The sequence below is a fragment of the Cheilinus undulatus genome, linkage group 8 (assembly GCF_018320785.1).
Source record: "Cheilinus undulatus linkage group 8, ASM1832078v1, whole genome shotgun sequence".
Lineage (NCBI taxonomy): Eukaryota > Metazoa > Chordata > Actinopteri > Labriformes > Labridae > Cheilinus > Cheilinus undulatus.
Genome location: NC_054872.1, coordinates 11,443,609 through 11,461,324, shown reverse-complemented (window position 1 = coordinate 11,461,324; position 17,716 = coordinate 11,443,609). Strand labels below are relative to the sequence as shown.

General features: G+C 40.6%; 1 protein-coding gene across 2 annotated transcripts in view; it reads left to right on the top strand.

Annotated features, from left to right (window-relative positions):
• dop1a (DOP1 leucine zipper like protein A) overlaps positions 1–17,716 on the top strand; it is a 42,875-nt gene that overhangs the window by 17,825 nt on the left and 7,334 nt on the right. For both annotated transcript variants that reach the window (XM_041793293.1, XM_041793292.1), the window contains 15 exons: positions 5,411–5,936; positions 6,195–6,478; positions 6,575–6,727; positions 6,844–6,944; positions 8,058–8,323; positions 8,467–10,597; positions 11,490–11,601; positions 12,155–12,337; positions 13,220–13,345; positions 13,696–13,830; positions 14,167–14,222; positions 14,360–14,464; positions 14,708–14,774; positions 16,675–16,819; positions 17,073–17,152. In XM_041793293.1, the coding sequence (XP_041649227.1) occupies positions 5,411–5,936; positions 6,195–6,478; positions 6,575–6,727; positions 6,844–6,944; positions 8,058–8,323; positions 8,467–10,597; positions 11,490–11,601; positions 12,155–12,337; positions 13,220–13,345; positions 13,696–13,830; positions 14,167–14,222; positions 14,360–14,464; positions 14,708–14,774; positions 16,675–16,819; positions 17,073–17,152 (4,470 nt within the window). The remainder of the gene's footprint in view (positions 1–5,410; positions 5,937–6,194; positions 6,479–6,574; positions 6,728–6,843; positions 6,945–8,057; positions 8,324–8,466; positions 10,598–11,489; positions 11,602–12,154; positions 12,338–13,219; positions 13,346–13,695; positions 13,831–14,166; positions 14,223–14,359; positions 14,465–14,707; positions 14,775–16,674; positions 16,820–17,072; positions 17,153–17,716) is intronic.

The window sequence follows — 17,716 nt, the reverse complement described above, 5'->3', positions numbered from 1 at the left end:
TCTGGTAAACCCTTAAGGTGTTATATAACAGGTCTTGAATACCATGTTTCTGTACTTCTTAAAAACTTGATTACTTTACATATGTTAAGATCAGAGGATCAGCTCACATATGCTGTCCATGAGAAAGTAAAATTTTCACATGCATCACAGTTTGATGGAATTTAAACGGTCAACTTTTGACTTTGAAAATCAGACAGCTGACCATTTTGTTCTGTCTCTGATCCTTCAAAAGTCTTTTATGAAAGTACAGACCCTGTAATTGCCCCAGTAAAAGTAAATCCCAGTTTGGCTCCCTTCTCCTACAAGTTGCTGCCCAAAACTCCATCAGTCCACTCTCTGATGGTGTGCCCTGGTCCCTGAACAGGGCCCTTCCGGCTCCTGTTGGCTCCTGCTAGCCCCCTGCCCTGTGCTTCTGTTGGCGAGTCGGTCCCATGACTGGCCCTGCAATCCCACTCTCCCTTGGCATAAGGCATTTGAAGAGGATTTGAGAGCAAATGCTTCATTTGGCTGTCCTGGTGCTCCTGGTCCCTGCCCAGCAACCTGGCTGTTTAAGTGTTTTTGAGTTCAGTGAGTTGTAATTAAAAGTTCAGTCAGTCAGTCTCATGTTCAGAGATAGTTCTGGGCTAGATGGATTGGGCTAGGCCCGGGAGGAGTTGAAGAGAGGATGAGTAGAAAGACAGAAGATGGTTAACCAACAGCTGAGCCCAGCTCGCCTTTTCTCTCTGAGGAAGAAGAGCAGTAGACTAGCCTGTGCTGCCTCCTGGGCGAGCCATCTCTATCAGAGCGGAAAACATTCCACATATATCCCCTTAATATTATAACATCCTCGCAGTCCCACCCCCACCCTTCAGGGGCATATGGAGAACGTGCTCGCTAACGTGCCATCTGAGCCTAGGCTTTATCATGTGGCTGCTGCCATTTTCTAAACACATCCAGGGAAGCCCTCAGGCTCCCAGAGGCTTTCCTAGACAAAGTGTTGTATGAACTTCAGTCTGTCTGTCTGTCTACACCAGATCCACACAACAAACTCAACAGCTGTGTATACTCTGACTATATCACAACCAGTTTATAGAGCACAAAGTCTATCAGCTGTTGAAGCCTAGTCACTAAATGTTGAGTGACACATTTCAAAACAGAAATCTTGTTATGCATAAAATATACAGCTATTTTATACTGATACAAGATCAGGCACAGTGAAAGAGAAGCTGTCAGAGGCTAGAGCAGAAGTGCTGCGCCTATAGAAAGCAGCGGTGCACACATCTGTGCTAAAGTACAGGTTAAATTAAGCAGGATTAAGTCACTTGTCAAAATAAGGTATGGTAGCCCATATGTGTCAAAACTTTGTAGATATCTCCTATGTAGCCTTTATTTTTTTCAATCGGAGAAAGGAGCAGAAAAAAGCTGCACAGACAGCAATGAATGCCCAAGTACCACCCCAAATTACAGAGATGTCGATTTGCCCGGGGTTATCATTACCTGTGGACCTATGTGCACTGAAATATGGTGGGTAATTTGCACAGGAATTTTTACTTCGCAAACTACAGACATGGTCAATTCGCAGGGGATTAAAAACACAGGCGCCCTGCATGATTATTACAAATTACCAGAGGAATAGGGCCTTGGGCTTTAGATTACAGTGTTTTATAGTTTTAGTCACATTATAGTCATTTTGACTCTTTAAAGTTTTGCCATAGTTTAGTCCAATTACCTCCGCCAAGGAGGTTATGTGATTGGGTGGGTGGGTTGGTTTGTTTGTTAGCAACATAACAAAAAGTCATGGATGGATTTTCAAGAAATTTTCAGGAAATGTCAGAAATGGCATAAGGAAGAACTGATAAGATTTTGGGAGTGATCCAGATCACCATCTGGATCCAGGAATTTTTTTAAAGGATTTTGTACTATTGGGAGATAGGGCTAATGGCAGAGGTCTGTGCTGTTACCACTTTACACCAGGAGATGGCGGACATGAGTAACTTATTCAAAGTTTTGGACTTTATAGACTTTGAAGGACACATGCCCGGTCGAGGAGAAGAGTCGGAGCGTAACAGAGAGAAAGACAGCGAACTATAGTGAAAATACTCACAATGCTGTGAGGAATAGAGGAATGTTCACCCTCTGCCATTACTTGCAGTCGTCCAGTGAGACCATGGGTGCTTCAGCCATGATAGTCCACACGTAGCGAAGCCGATGCTTTGCCTCACCGTGTCTCCACCCCACCGGGGAGGGAGTAATCGGCAAATTAGATTTTGGGAGTGATCAGGATCACCATCTGGATCCAGGAATGTTTTTATAGGATTCTTCACTATTGGGAGATAGGGCTGATGGCAGAGGTCTGCGCTCTTTGAGTGCTTTTCTAGTTTTAGTCTCGTTTTTAAATCATCTTTGTCCATTTTTGGACAATAAAAAGTTCTTATATTTTTGTCTTTACTTTTACCTTCTGGAATAATTTAATTGGCCATATTGTTAAACTAACTAAAATGTAAAAACTCCTATTAATACTCAATCAATACTTCAATAAGTTTTGACTATACAGAAGAAAGTACTGACCTGACACGCCACATGGATTTGTTTCACACATCCATCTGGTAAACCTTTGATACACAGCATTTGGGAAAGGGCAGAGGCTTTGAAAAAACACTCGGAGGGTGTTCGGATGAACGTTTTGTCTGTCATATCTTTACGGGCCAATCAGAGCAACAAAACACGTGATGTAGCCGCTACCGAGGAGTAAACTCCATAGAGAACTGCATAATGCGAACCATGGCGACTGAAGACATGTCAGTACACGACTTTTGTCTTTATTATAAAGAAAACAACTCAATGCTGCTCTTTGTTCTTCTTTTAACGAAGAAATGTCATCAAATTCTGATAAAACTGACGCTATAGCAGCATCCACGCTAATGTTTTCCCCCATATCTGCACCAGCCTCTTGTTGCTGCTTGCTTACATCATGACTCTGTAGTGCCCAAAAGCACTGCCCCTCGTCACTGATTGGTCATGTCACTTTCTTACCCTATCCATCTGCTTTGTAAGGTTAAGAAAATACTGGAATATCTTAAATTCTCACTACAACATCTCTGCTTGTGTTTGAAAATATGCACAGTGGAGAAATATAAAATTTTAGTTCTAGCTGTCCAGCACTAACTAGACCTTTAGACTTATTTTAGTCTCCTTGACAAAAACTCAACTAAGTTTTGTCAGCACTTTTATCATCAGAGATTGATTTTCATCTAGTCTTAGCCTGTCTTCCTCATTGAAAAAAAGTAAAAATAAGTCATTCTGTTATTCAAAAGACATTACCACTGAAATATAGCCCAGGATAAAACTCAAGTTCTCCATCAACCCTAATGTTTAGTCGCTATGTGAAAGAAAACTCATATGCAGTTGGATATGATATTTTAGAAAAGCTATTGGTGCAGCTACTTAAATGCTGAAACAGTTCTGTCGTGTACATTTTTTCTGCGTACTGGCCCACTGAAATGATACAGTAGGATACTAACTTTACCAGAGTCCTCATTAAAGTTGCAAATTTACAATCTCCATAGGGATCTGCATAATTCTTAATAAACTTTGCATCTTGATTTTTATCTCCATTAGAATTAAGCTCATGAGTCGCTCATATAATTCATATTCTGTTAACAAAAAAATGTATTGCACTCAAAAGCAACTTCTGTCAAAAACTTTGAACAAACATTATCTCTGAAAGTGCTGGACCTAAACAGTCTGCTTTACTTTCGAATTTCAACACTACATAAAATGAATGAATAAAAAGCCTTAGGATTAAGAAGATAGAATGTAAAGTTTCAGAATTAATTGATCAATTGTAGATATAAAACTACCACCTATGCTTTTTAGACTCTGCCATTGACTGGCCTTAAAGGCACTGTATAATTTTTGGCTTACTGAGGTTTGTGTGGTCTGGCGGCTGGGATTTTGCTGTGTGGTTTCCATGTCCCTTATTGCTAACTCACACTGGATTTTGAGGGTGCTTGTGGTGGGTCTAGAGACTTGTGGTGTTACCTCACAGTGCTGTAATGATGCTAAACTATTGCTTGCAAACTATTATGGCTTGTCATCAGGTTTCATCTTTAAAATGTACATATGAAGGAATATGCTCTTTTTGCACTACCAGCATGGTGTCAATCTCGCCATCACCTCTGTACTTTTTCTTAGCATTACTTTATCCCCCTTCCCTGTAAAAACTATGGCTTCAATTCCATGTAAACCATGGAACCCTCCTTTTTGCTTGTCTGTGTGTGTCACTGCTGCCCTAATACTGTATGTGGTTACTTTTGTAATGATGATTGACAACAGAGGGCCTGGAATGAGGGAGGAGATTGAGTTATATGAGAATCATAGGCTAATCTATGTCCTGATAAATTAATTAGATGCATGTTTTGCCTCACGCTGTGTGAGTCTGGCTCATACAGCAGCTTTTGATGAGAAGCAAATAAATTAACATGCTAATGTAGTTTGTTTTGTTTGCAAAGAAAAGTGAATTGCCATTATTAAGAAATGAGATTATATCTATATATGAACCAAGATCAAGATGATCCTTTTAATGAATAAAGAGAAGGAAGAGGTTATATTCATGTATTATTTGGCAAAAGAAGAAGGGGAAAAGAAGGGACCTTGGAATACCTTTGTCTTAAAAGAGACATATGTTACCCTTTTAAGACAAGTTTACATTGGTCCCAGAGGTCCCCACAACATGCCTGTGAAGTTTATGCTGAAAAATCACTCCATTATTAGATTTTTGCATGTCTAAACACTCCTCTGTTTCAGCCCTTCTCTCAGAACGAGCTGTTTCTGTGGCTTTAAATGGTAATTAGCTGTCTGGCTCTGCCCCTGCCCACACCCCTCTCAGGAAATGGATGCAGCACCCCTGACATTACAGACACTTTTATTCAAAGTATAGGATCTGACTGGGATTTGAACTATCAATCTCCCAGATTGTAGTCAGCCGGGTAACCCACTGAGCTATCCAGCATCTCAACTGGCAGCTGAGAGAGTCAGTAGAGGAGGGCAGAACTTTTCTCCAAGTGGGGGAGGGCCAACCAAACCTGGGGGCGGGTGCTTACACCCTGGTGAGGTCACTAGGTGTAAAATCTGTGAACGGCTTGTTTCAGCACACATTTTCTGAAAGGTGGAGAAAGAGAGGGGGAGAGGGAATGGATTTTTCTGGTATTTGAGGGGATTGTGGACAGGCCAGGGGCATGTATTTGTGTTCAAAAAGCCTAAAAATGTGATTTTTGCATAATGTGTCCCCTTTAAAGGCTCAGTTGGAACACAGAATCTAAGTGTGTCTGCTGTATTTTCAGCGTACATATCCAGACACATTTCTAACCTACTGCTCCCATCATTCTTATGCGAAGTCTCCATAATTTTTCTATGCTTTGTTCTCCTGTAGGCCTTGCCCTCCACTCTGGAACTACATGCCAGTGGTGAAGTGTTTGAAGATGGGGAAAACCCTCCAAGCAGTCGCTCCTCAGAAAGTGGCTTCACAGACTTTGTTCAGTACCAGGGAGATGGTCCTGAGGATTCAGAGCGAACTCCTCACCCTCACCCAGCAGTCAAAACAGGCCGCCGCTCCTCAGGCCCACCTCAGACCAAGCCTCTGGACAAACCAGTCATGCAATGCTGCCTAGAGCATTTCCAGCAGTTTCTCTCCAGACTGATTAGTTTATATATCACACCAGGGAAGGGGCACAAAGCTGAGCTTGTCAGAGCTGAGGTCATGCAGTCAGGTGCCCTGGTTTCAGAGGACTCTCAGCACAGCGATCAGATAGAGTTGTGCTCAGCGTCAGGGGTGTTCCAGAGGGAGTGTGTTGCTGCCTTCACTGCTGCCTGCCAGCTTTTCCTTGAGTGCTCAAGTTTCCCTGTCTACATCGCTGAGGGGAACCTCAAATCTTCACCCACACAGGAAGAGCAGTTTGGTGAGTGACAAAAACACTAAGCTTATTTTTCAGCAAGTATAGAAATTGTTGTTTTAGTCTAATTTTCTTATCAAATGGGGTGAAAACGACAAAATTGCTGAATACAGGGAAAAAAATGCCGCATTTACAGTACTGTCAAGTCCGTTTGAAAAATACAGAACATGTGAACTGTAATACTTTCGGTAATTTGTCCTTTTTGACCAACATGATATGCTTGATATGCACATTTATGACTGTAATTTCCCCTCTGGTATACAGACAATGAGCAGGTCCGTCTGCCGGTGTGGCTGCAGACCCTGATGGACGCCTGCTGCTTCGCCAGTGACTTCAGCCTGCAGGGTGTTGCCATCTCGCTGCTAATGGATCTTGTGGGACTTACCCAGTCAGTTGCTATGGTGACTGCTGAGAGCGTGGCATCTGGTTGCAGCACTGAGTCCACACAGCCCATGAGTCCCAGCCAGGGTCGAGTAGCTGTCGTCATCAGGCCACCACTCACTCAGGGAATCCTAAAGTACATAGCTGACAAGACTGACTTCTTTAAGGTAGAACTCTCGTTTTAAGATGACTATCAGTGGGCTTACAATTTGAACATTTTGACCCTGTCAAATCTCAATCTTCATCTCTAATTTTTTTACTAGAATGTGGCTCTGATTTTGTGGGACCAGCTGAGTGAGGGAACACCTCAGCACCATCAACGTAGCGTAGAACTCTTTTACCAGCTCCACAACCTGGTACCCTCCTCCAGCATCTGTGAGGATGTCATCAGCCAGCAACTCATGCACAGAGACAAGGTTTGTACAACAGGCAACATAAATCCAAGGTTACACTCCTAAATAACATACACAGAGTCTGCAGATAAACAAAATGTGTCAGTGAAACTCATACAGATGTTACTTTTTCTTCACAGAGAATAAGGCTGGAAGCTCACGTGAAGTTCTCTGTGCTCTGGCATTTAACACGTGATCTCAACATGACCAAGTCCTCTCCCTTTAATAGGACATTTGACAGGTAGGAAAACCCAAGAATGGAGGGGGGAGTCTTTTTTATTATGGAGAGTTCCTTAAATGGATCAATGACATACAACACCTCAAAAAGTACATTTTAAACAGTCTTTTACGAATGGATGGAATACAGACATTTTTTTGTGTATGGAACAATGTCTTTAAAAAGTTATTCCAGATATAAAACTTGTTAAAGTGTTTAAATTTATCATTTCCTTTTATTCATTCTGGGTGAAATTTATTGCAATTATCTCTGAAAGTGTCCACAGTACCTCACACATATTAAATATAGGGGTGTCTTTTGTATTTAAAATAGTTTAGGACAGTGGTATCTATTGTCCTAGTATTTATTGCCTTTAGCAATTTTAATTTTAAAGTTATGAAAAGTAATGCTACAAATTTGTAAATAATTCATACTGTATTTTGCAGCAAGAAAAACCTCCATCCATGTAAACCTTTAAAAAAAAAACAAGAGTTTTACAGTGAAATAAAATGAAACAGTTTTACATGGGTTTGCACCAACAGACATGGAAAGTTGAAAAGTAACAACTTTCATCAACTGAAGTTAAAAGGATGATATGGATGTTGAATTTCAAAATAAAATTCCCATTATTATGGTTGTGCCATGCTGACATTTAAGAACTTGCAAATTCCAGGACAAATTTTTTTTTTGTTTTACTAACTTTAAACCTAAACATGTTTATGACATTTGTTAATTTCAAAGATTTCAAACACAATATCATGCTAAAGTGATTTAATGTGATTTTTTCAAAATGAAAATCCCATTTTTTAATAGTTAAAATAATCTCAATTTGTTTGTAAGGTTGTGCCAACTGACATTTTTTTGCATTTGAGATGCCAAAAAATGAAAACACATTTAAAGTAACTAATTATTTTAATATATTGGAAATGTATTCAAACAAAGTAGAATTTATTGCGAAAACTAATAAATGCCGTGAACTGTTGTTGTTTTTTCAATAGAAAATAATAGATTAAGACACATAAATTAGAATGTCATGTCACTGACCCAAATACAGTTTAATTCTCTACATTCTAAGTGCCTTTATTGTTATTAAATGTTCTCATTTCATCCTTCATCTTTTTAATCCTCGGTCTTCAGGTCTCTCTTCATCATGCTCGACAGTCTGAGTTATTGGGATCCGTGTACGAGTGCAGTTGGTCGAGGTTGGCTGAATCAGGTCCTTCAGAGACATGATATTGCTCGGGTATTAGAACCTCTGCTACTAATCCTGCTCCACCCCAAGACCCACAGAGTATCCATTCAAAGGGTACAGTCCCAGCGCCACTGGGCCCAGGTTTTCCCTGAGCCACGTAATCAGGAGCCGTCAGAAACCATGTACACTCGGGACTCTGGCTTTTCTGACAGTAAGGAGCCACTAATATTTCTTTGCACTTGCTTTACTTGTATGTATTTGTGTCCACTTGGTTTCAGACTATCTGTAATTAAGACGTATTAAAGGCTTGCATTTTTATGATCCTCTTCTAATTACGTCTCTTTCTTTTCTTAGACTTAAGTCAGAACCATGGGGAGAGGGCGTCCCAAGACGAGCTCCGATGCCTGGCGATTGGGGACATGGAGCCCTTCTGTCTCACTGTCAACCCCTTGAGCGATAGCCTCTCCTTACTGAGCCTTAGCAGTGAGAATCTGCAACTTGCTGGTGAATATCAGTCTGCTGACCAGCAGGGGGAGCCCCAGAGCTCTGAGTCTAGTGGTTCTCAATCATCGACAGTGGAAAATGGCAGCTTTGAGGAACAAGAGGGTGTCAGCAGCACAATCAATGGCTCAGATCAGCAGACTGGCATTTCAGATGACATGTCTGAGGACTCTGTGGAGGAGGCTGTTTCTTCTGTTCTAAAGGAACTGATAGACAGAGTTTTGATTTTAGTAGAAGAAGATTCTCTTGATGTCTCACCTCCCCCTGAAAACTGGCCTCAGACAGACACAGACAGCACCTCCTCAGATACCTCAACGGGTCTCCGTCTTGACTCTGGCCCACCTCCCATCAACAACCACCAGACATTACCTGAGATGCTGGCTGGAGGAACACTGGAGTTCCTCTCAGTTACACCGGCTGATATATCTGCAGAGGAGAAGCACAGAGAGGGCATTACCCGTCATAGTTCCTCACCCTCTATTGTCACATTGCCAGACTGCTCTGACCCAGTCATCCCCGACCACAACCTGCATGTGGACGACCCTCAGGCCCGTAAACGTAGCCATAGCAGCACCCAGCTCAGCCTTAAAGGGAAGATCATGGAGCGGCTTGCAGACAAATCTCCAGGGGCAAAGCCCAAAATAAAGAAGGCAAAGAGAAAAGAGGAGGAGAGGCAAAGGAAGATGACAAACCAAGCTGAAAAATTAAGACCTCCCAGTATTTTCTTTGGGGACAGCCTGGATCTGGAGAACTGGTACAGCTGCGGGGAGGGAGAGGTGTCGGAGATCGAAAGTGACACTGGCTCACCTAGTGGTGGCTCAGGTGTGACTGTTGGGGGTACTAGTGTCACAAGACGTAGATCCTCCTCTGCCCCACCTCGTTTCAACATCCACCCTCTCTACCAGCATGTCCTGCTCTACCTCCAGCTTTATGATTCCTCTCGCACACTCCATGCTTTGTCAGCCGTTGCAGCAATGCTAAGATCCTCTCCCTCAGGGTTTGTAAGTGCCATCTCCACCACCAGCATCAATAACACCTACACTCCACAGCTCTCTTTGCTTCAGAACCTCCTAGCCCGTCACAGGGTCTCTGTCATGGGTAAAGACTTTTACTGCCCAATCCCCCAGGATTCACACTCCCACTCATTCCGCAGCGCCATGTACCTTGAGATTATTATTTCTCTCTGTCTCTACTTCTTAAGGAGTTATTACTCTGCTCATGTTACAGCAGGCCCTCAGGACTTGGCAGGAAACCGGGCCATGCAGTTGACCAGTGTAGAGGTCTTAACTCTTCTTTTCAGTGAGCTGGCCAAAGTCACAGGTGGCTCTGCTAAAGGCTTTGCTAGTTTCATCAGTGATGTCCTCTCCAAGTGCAAAGTTCAGAAGGTGGTTCTTCACTGTTTGCTTTCCTCTATCTTCAGTGCCCAGAAGTGGCATGAGCAGCGGGTGTCAGGTGTCAACATAGCCTCTGTGGAGGAGGGTCTGTCAGAGGACAGTGTGATCAACCTGTCAGAGGACCAGATAGACAGCTGCAGTGCTGTACAGTCTCAGCTGCTGAGACTGCTGCAGAGCCTTGTTGTACTTGAGCACAGAGTCCTGGTGCCTGCTGATGAAGGAGGAGAGGGAGGACCAGTGGGGGGAGGTTCAGGAGGTGGAGGGACAGGAGGAAGTGTTGGGTCTGGGTTTGAGATGCTCGGTGGGGAAGTGGAACATGTAAACCCTCAACAGCCAATGACATCACTGCAGTACCTTCATGGACAGCCTATCACGGCGCAGGGTATGTTCCTGTGTGCGGTGATCAGAGCGCTGCATCAGCACCACTCATGTAAGATGCATCCCCAGTGGATAGGACTCATCACAGCCACCCTGCCTTACATGGGGAGAGTGCTGAGGAGGGTGGTGGCTTCAGTCACCCTACAGCTGTGCAGGAACCTGGATAATCTTCTTCAGCAGTACCGCTATGAGACTGGGATTACTGACACAAGGTATTAACTTTTGCTTTGATTATACTAAAGAGTTTTACTCTAATAAAAATGAAGTTGTAGTACGGCATTAGGTTATAATGGTCTTCATCAAAGACAGTGTGTAGTATTTAGGCTAATAGCATTTAGTGAAACAAACTTGGTTAAAATGAAACACAAAATTTATAACTAGGCCTAGAGTCTAAATTAATGTTACACCACAGTAAAATTGCTTTATTTTTATTAAATTAGAATAAAACTTTTTTCATACATAGGGAGGGTCCCATCCATGGACTCTGCCATCTTTGATTTTTAGCATCGTCAGTGTTTCTGTTGTACCACAGAAGGGACCAAACTACAGATCTGCTTTTTTTTTTTTTTAAGTTTTACTAGTTTAAATAGTTACCTGAAAAAGTGAGCATCACAATCTAGAATCTGACTGTCAGATCCTGCTAATATTCCCAATTTTACACACTTTATCTTCAAAATAACTAAAAACACTAAAAATACACATTTTTTTGAAGTTACAAACAAAATGCATTGAAGGATTATGAAGTATAAATGAAGAATTTAATTCTAATTTATCAGCTGATAAGTTGTAAACATAATTTTATTTTAATGTCGTCCTTCACACAGCTTTAACTTTTAGGCACCTCTTTACTGCGAAGCCAGAAATACACACATCTGCTGCAAGGTTTAACATAAAAGCCTAACCCTAACCCTAAAGCATTACAATTTAATAAAAAGACTTAACAAGCATTTCGCCTCTAGATGGCATTCTTGACCACTAAATGAAATGACTCTAACCATATGCTTAATCTATCTGCTGTACCTACTGTTATAAAGATACCTGGCAGTCACTGTGTGAATCATTTCATTAATGGGTTCTGTAAACTTTGTACTGCTGCTTTTTTAGACCCCAGTGGATGGCTCTCTGCATCCCTCCTGACCTGATTCTGACCGTGCTGGAGGGGGTGACAGCCATCATCCATTACTGCCTTCTGGATCCCACTTCACAGTATCACCAGGTGAGGGCGCCAATCACCCATGGGTTGTTTCATGTTTGGTTTCTGTCACTATCTTCATGTTCTGCAAAGACTTCTTTGTTGCAACTCTAAATTTTGTGATACTTTTGTGTACTTCATATAAATTTCAGATTATCAGATAGGCTTGATATTTCCTATTTTTTTCCTTTTTTTTCCCATTGCAGTGTTAACCACTATTAACCACCATTTCATTTAGTGCTGCTCAGTTACTGTAATCGCAATCACGATGGCAGGCTGTGTAATTACATAAAAGTGGAATTATGACTGAGTTAAGAAGTACTTAAAAGATTGACAAAAATGCTTGCAAAAAAAAGCTGCCATTTTTGCACTTTGTAGAAGTACAAATATCTTTTGGGAAAATTGTTATTTTAGAGTACTGTAAAAACTTCAGGTTTTGTATTTTCTATGCTACTCAATATATGTATGTTTTGGTTGAAGAAACACTCACTTCAAAGCTATTATCATTCTCTACATTTTCCTCGATAATGTCGTCAAATCATGCAGCACTAGTTTAATTATGTATTCTTCCTCTCAGTTACAAGCAAGCGTTGACCAGAAGCACCTGGCTGAAGCTCGTTCAGGCATCCTGTCCATCCTCCACACCATCATGTCTTCAGTTACACTGCTCTGGAGCGTCCTCCATCAAGCAGACAACTCAGACAAACCAGCTGCTGCCTCTGCTGCCTCCACATCAAACATCAACCTGGGCTCAACTAAGGTAAACCAGGCGTTATCAATTTATTTATTTATTTTTTCAACAATATATTTGTCCTGCAGGTTGTTGATTGTAAAACATGATGATTGCTAGCCTGATTCTTGTCATGGATTAGAGTATGTGTTGTTGAATGTAAAAAAAAAACCCATAAATTTCAAACACACAAATGTATTTTAGTTTCTTTACTTGTATGTAATTGTTTAGGTTCTGAAATCTGAAATGTAACCTTCAGCACCCAAGAGAGGTTTTGTATGAAATCGGAATCTGTGATCTAAGGTTTACAACAAGAAAGCTGAAGTAGTCCGGTGTAACTTGTTCTCCAGAGAAAGTATTAGGAACATGATACTTTTATTATTACAGCCAACAGTAAAACAGGAGCTCATACATACTCTGAAGGACTTATACTCTTCTGAAAGTAGTTATTTGCAAGGTCCAGATGATATTATTCTATCCCTTTGGGTGGGTAATGTAATTTTAACTGAGATAGTACAGTTTTTAGCCTTTACAGAACAACATTTTAAATCATTACAGGGCAAATGTCCCAGCAGAAAGAATAATGTAAGGACAGGAAACCTACTTCCTTTGTTTAGCAGCTTACTTTTTGCAGGTTGGATTATTTCACACGAGGGAGAACTTGACTCCAGCTCAGCTATGATTCATATTATGTTGTCAGACTGTTTAGATATTTAGATATTTGATTTTAAATACACATAGTTTTGTTTGATTTATTTCTTGCATGCAGCTGTTTTTTACCACCACTTTACACTGACAAGTACAGATATCGATGGGCATTTTTGGTGAAAAGATGGAACTAACCTCTTTTGTTTGTATTGTCAGTTAACAGCTGTTCAGCTCTAACCTACCTTCCTCACATCTATTGTGCAGAACCTACGGCAGCAAATATTGGAGCTGCTAGGTCCAATCTCCATGAATCATGGTGCTCACTTCATGGCAGCCATTGCCTATGTCTGGAATGAGAGGAAACAGGTCAAAGCTCCAGTCAGAAATAAGGTGGGTGTTTTATAAACAGTAAGCCCATTAATCATTAATTCTGTTTTATTTTCTTGTTTTATTGAACATTTTCATCCTGCTGGTCAGTGTAGCAAGATGAAATGGGAAAGTTTGTTTCTAGTAACATAATTACGTATAGTAGATAATTTTTAAAAAATGTGATTAACAGCAGGCTTGAAACAGTGCTGTATTCCCCTCTCTTGTTAAAATGTACTATGCTATTTTGGGTGTCATGTGCAAAATAAAAATAAGTGCAGCATATGTGATTTTTTTGTCTCACAAACACTGCTATTGAAAAAGTCTTTTTGAGTATACTGTGTAGATAATTCCTTATATACTGTGCTTTGTAGGTGATTCCTTTAGCGAGTGAAGAACAGCTGCTGCTGGTTGAGCTGGTCCGTTCAGTGAGTGCCATGCGCACTGAGACGGTAATGCAGACTGTCAAAGAGGTCCTGAAGCAGCCGCCTGCTATAGCAAAGGACAAGGTCAGTGTTCAAGTGGGTCTTCAAGAACTCATTAATGAAATAGTTTTACTCCCATCTTTGTTCACTCTGCGTAAAGCTACAAGATACAGCAAAGTCACTGTATGTTTATAGTGTAATCACTACAAAACTGCTAGAGGTTTCTCGAACAATGTTATTTCAAAAAAGCAGGAGAAGGTAACATTAAGGCTTATTGTTTTATGTACAGTTTGTTATTTTGGTAATAACAAATATCTCAGGTGAGGCCATTCTTATTCTCTCACAAGACTTTTATGTCTTTACAATTTTATAGTGTCCATTAAAGATGGCATCATGTTATTTCTTTACTCTTCCCCACAGAAGCATCTTTCATTAGAGGTCTGCATGCTCCAGTTCTTCTATGCCTATGTACAGAGGTGAGTCCACTCCTTCCTAACAGCTGTGTACAATCATACTATCATTTATCTCTACTTGTATATAAGATGTCATGATTACTTTCAGAGAGCTTGCACATGTAAACCTTTCTAAATATACACTCATGTCTCTTTCTCAGGATCCCTGTGTCCAGTTTAGTTGATAGCTGGCCGTCTCTGTTGGCACTACTGAAGGACTCAGTACCATTAGGCCTGCCTGCTCCTGGACAGTTTCTCATTCTAGGGTTGGTTTCTCTCCCCCTCTTCTTTATCCTGCCACACAAGTGTCATTATGTCTTTAAAATAGCAGAGGAAACACCACTGTAATTAATATTTTATGGATCAGTTCTGTGGGTGAGGGTAGGTTACTCAAAGTTGAAGGTTCAAAATGGTCACGTAGATTAATCCATCTGTCAGGACTGCAGCTTTGTCTACCAGCACATAATTCATAAACTCATTTAACATGTCTCTCTCTGTGTTTTATGCAGAGTCTTGAATGAGTTCATTCTGAAGAATCCTAACCTTGAAAGCAAGAAGGACCAACGGGAGCTACAGGTAATTACTCTTGCCACCTTGACTCCTATTATCCACTCAGCTGTTTCCATTATGCATCAGTGTAAGAATAGATTTATGCCTTTAAAGTTTAAACATAATCACCATAAATCCAAAAAAGTTAGGACATTGTGTAAAATAGAGATAGAAAGCAGAATACAGTGATTCAAAATCCGTTCAACCTAAATTTCATTGAATACAGCACCAGGGAAAGATATTTCTTTTCAAAACTTCTAAACTTTATTGCATTTTTGGAAAAACTGACAAATTCTGAATTTGATGTGACCTGTTCCAAAAAAGTTGGGACTGGTCCATATTTACCACTGTGTTACATATCCTTTTCTTCAAGCAACACTATCAAGGAACTAAAGACAGTAATTGTTGATGTATTAAAAGTGGAATCCTTTCCCATTGTTGTTTAATATACATCTTAAGTAGCTCAACAGTGTGGGATTTCTTTTGTCATTTTTGCACCTTAAAATTCACCATACTTTTACTGTCGGAGACAGGTCTGTAATGCATACAGGCAAGTATTACCTGTACTCTTTTACTGTGAAGACATGCTGTTGTAACTTGTGCAGTGTGGCTTGGCATTGTTTTACTGTAATAAGCTGGTACGTAGCATGTATGGAGGCATATACTGCTTCAAAACCTGTGTGTACCTCTCATTAGATATGGTGCCTTCACAGGCATGCATGTAGCCCATGCCATGGACACTTCAACACTGCAGCACCATCACAGATGCTGATTTTCAAACCTGGCACTTCTAACAATCTGGATGGTCCTTTTCTTCTCTAGCCTAAAGAACTCAGCAGCCATCATTTCCAAAACAAATCTGACATGGGGACTTGTGAAACCACAGCACACTTACCAATTTAGGTCAGTCCATCTCAGATAAGCTCAGGCCCAGAGAACATGGCAATGCTTGGCAAACGTGATATCCATTACAGAATGATGACACTTTTTAATGTGGTGCTGCTTGAGGGATTGGAGGCCACGGGTATTCAGTGTTGATTTCCTATCTTATGCACAGAGATTTTCCAGATTATATGAATGTTTTGATGAAATTGTAAACTGTAGATGATGAAATCTCTAAATTTGCATGTTAAAAAAAATTTCAAACTGTAGGAGTATTTGCCCATGCTGTCCTTCAAAGTCTTGAAATGACTGAGCCTTTCAGAAGTGTTTCTTTTATACCCAATCATGGTAATATTATCTGTTACCAATAAACCATTCATCTGGTAAACCTCTCATACTAAGCATTTGGGAAGGGCTGGACTTCTCAAAATATTTAGAACAGGAAGTGATAGAGTGAACGCTATAGATGTCACATTCATTAATCAGAGCAACAAGAAAAAATGAGATAGTAGGCATGTGCAGCTCCACTAAGTAATGTGAGCTCAGTAGGCAGGCTCTATGGTAGTTTACGAACAGTGGACCTTGTTGGTGAATAGAACTCAACTCAGTAAAACTCACCTCCCAATCTTCCTTGTCAAGAGAATTTAGTGTGGGTCATTGCTCTTGTTTTAATAAAAAGTTTCCCAGTTCTGAAAGATAACCTGGTACATCTGAGCTAATCGTTATCGATTAATCGAATATGTCCATTTCATCTGCTTTGCAAGGCTAATCTTTCTTTGCTACTGCCCCTATTTTAAGTATCAAATTCAGAATGAGTTTCTATTCTAAAAAATAGTTGTTTATTATTTGAACATCTTGTATTTGGGCTGTATTCAGTTGAATATACAGTTGGTTGAAAACAATTTTTTAAAACAGTATTCTGTTTTGATACACCTTTAACACAACGTCCTAACCTATATTGATATCTGGCAGGATTATACTTAGTGAAAATATCTGATTTAACCCGATTTTTACTGAAGTAAGATAATATTTCCTGTGTGTTTAGGACGTGACCCATAAGGTGGTGGAGGCCATTGGAACAATTGCAGGCTCCTCTCTGGAGCAAACCACGTGGCTGAGGAGAAACCTGGAAGTGAAGGCCTCCCCTCAGATAGTTGTGGATGGAACCAACCTGGAAGCAGATGTAGAAGGTGTGCTTCATATTTGTGCCTATCAAGACTACATTTGCTGCTGTTTAAAAGCTAGCTTAACAAAATTTGAGGGGATAGATTATTTCAGTTTTTACTTGGGCAGCTTGTATATTGATATATTTGGTATAATTTCTGCAGTATAAAGTCAGGAATTGCATGCAACATGAATGTCTTGCACAGTTTGCATGTTTCAGCATGGCATTATTAGTATTTGGGCTACATAGTCTCTACTAATGTTTTGTGTGTTTTGTAGATTTAATGCTCACAGTGATGGAGGCCTCCAGCTTCACTCCATCAGTGTACAGCGTTCATGCCCTCACACTGCTGGCTGAGGTAAAAACGCTCTGTGATTCATGCCACTTTTTACCAAACAACTGTTGTATCTCAGGCCATCAGTCTGTGACCCAGCAAATTATTTCTATTGTTAATCATGATTATGTCTCCAGCTGCTCCCCCTTACATTTACCAACAATGTTTGAGCTTGTAGTTCTCAGGCACAGCCCTGCAATACACTAACACACTCCCACTGAGCTCCTTAAAGCTGATTTACTGCTCTTTCCCCACCTCTACTTCAATTATTGTTAGTCAACCAATAAATCAATCGAATGTACTTTGTGTGGGGCTGTGAATGAGCTGAGCTGGTCAATTGAAACCTTTAGGTACCTCTTTACTCTAGGTTATTTAAGCTTAATGCTGAGCTAATTATGCAGATTTTGTCTTTGCATCGCTGTTCACAGAATATTGTAGACTGATGGATTTATACTGGCAACATATCACCATAAGGCTGGAATACAAATTGTCTGCTGTTTTGTGCTGTTATTTATTGTACATATTTGTAATTTTCCAGCCAAGAAACCATTATGGCTCAGTGTTTAGAGATAAATGGCTACTCTTTAT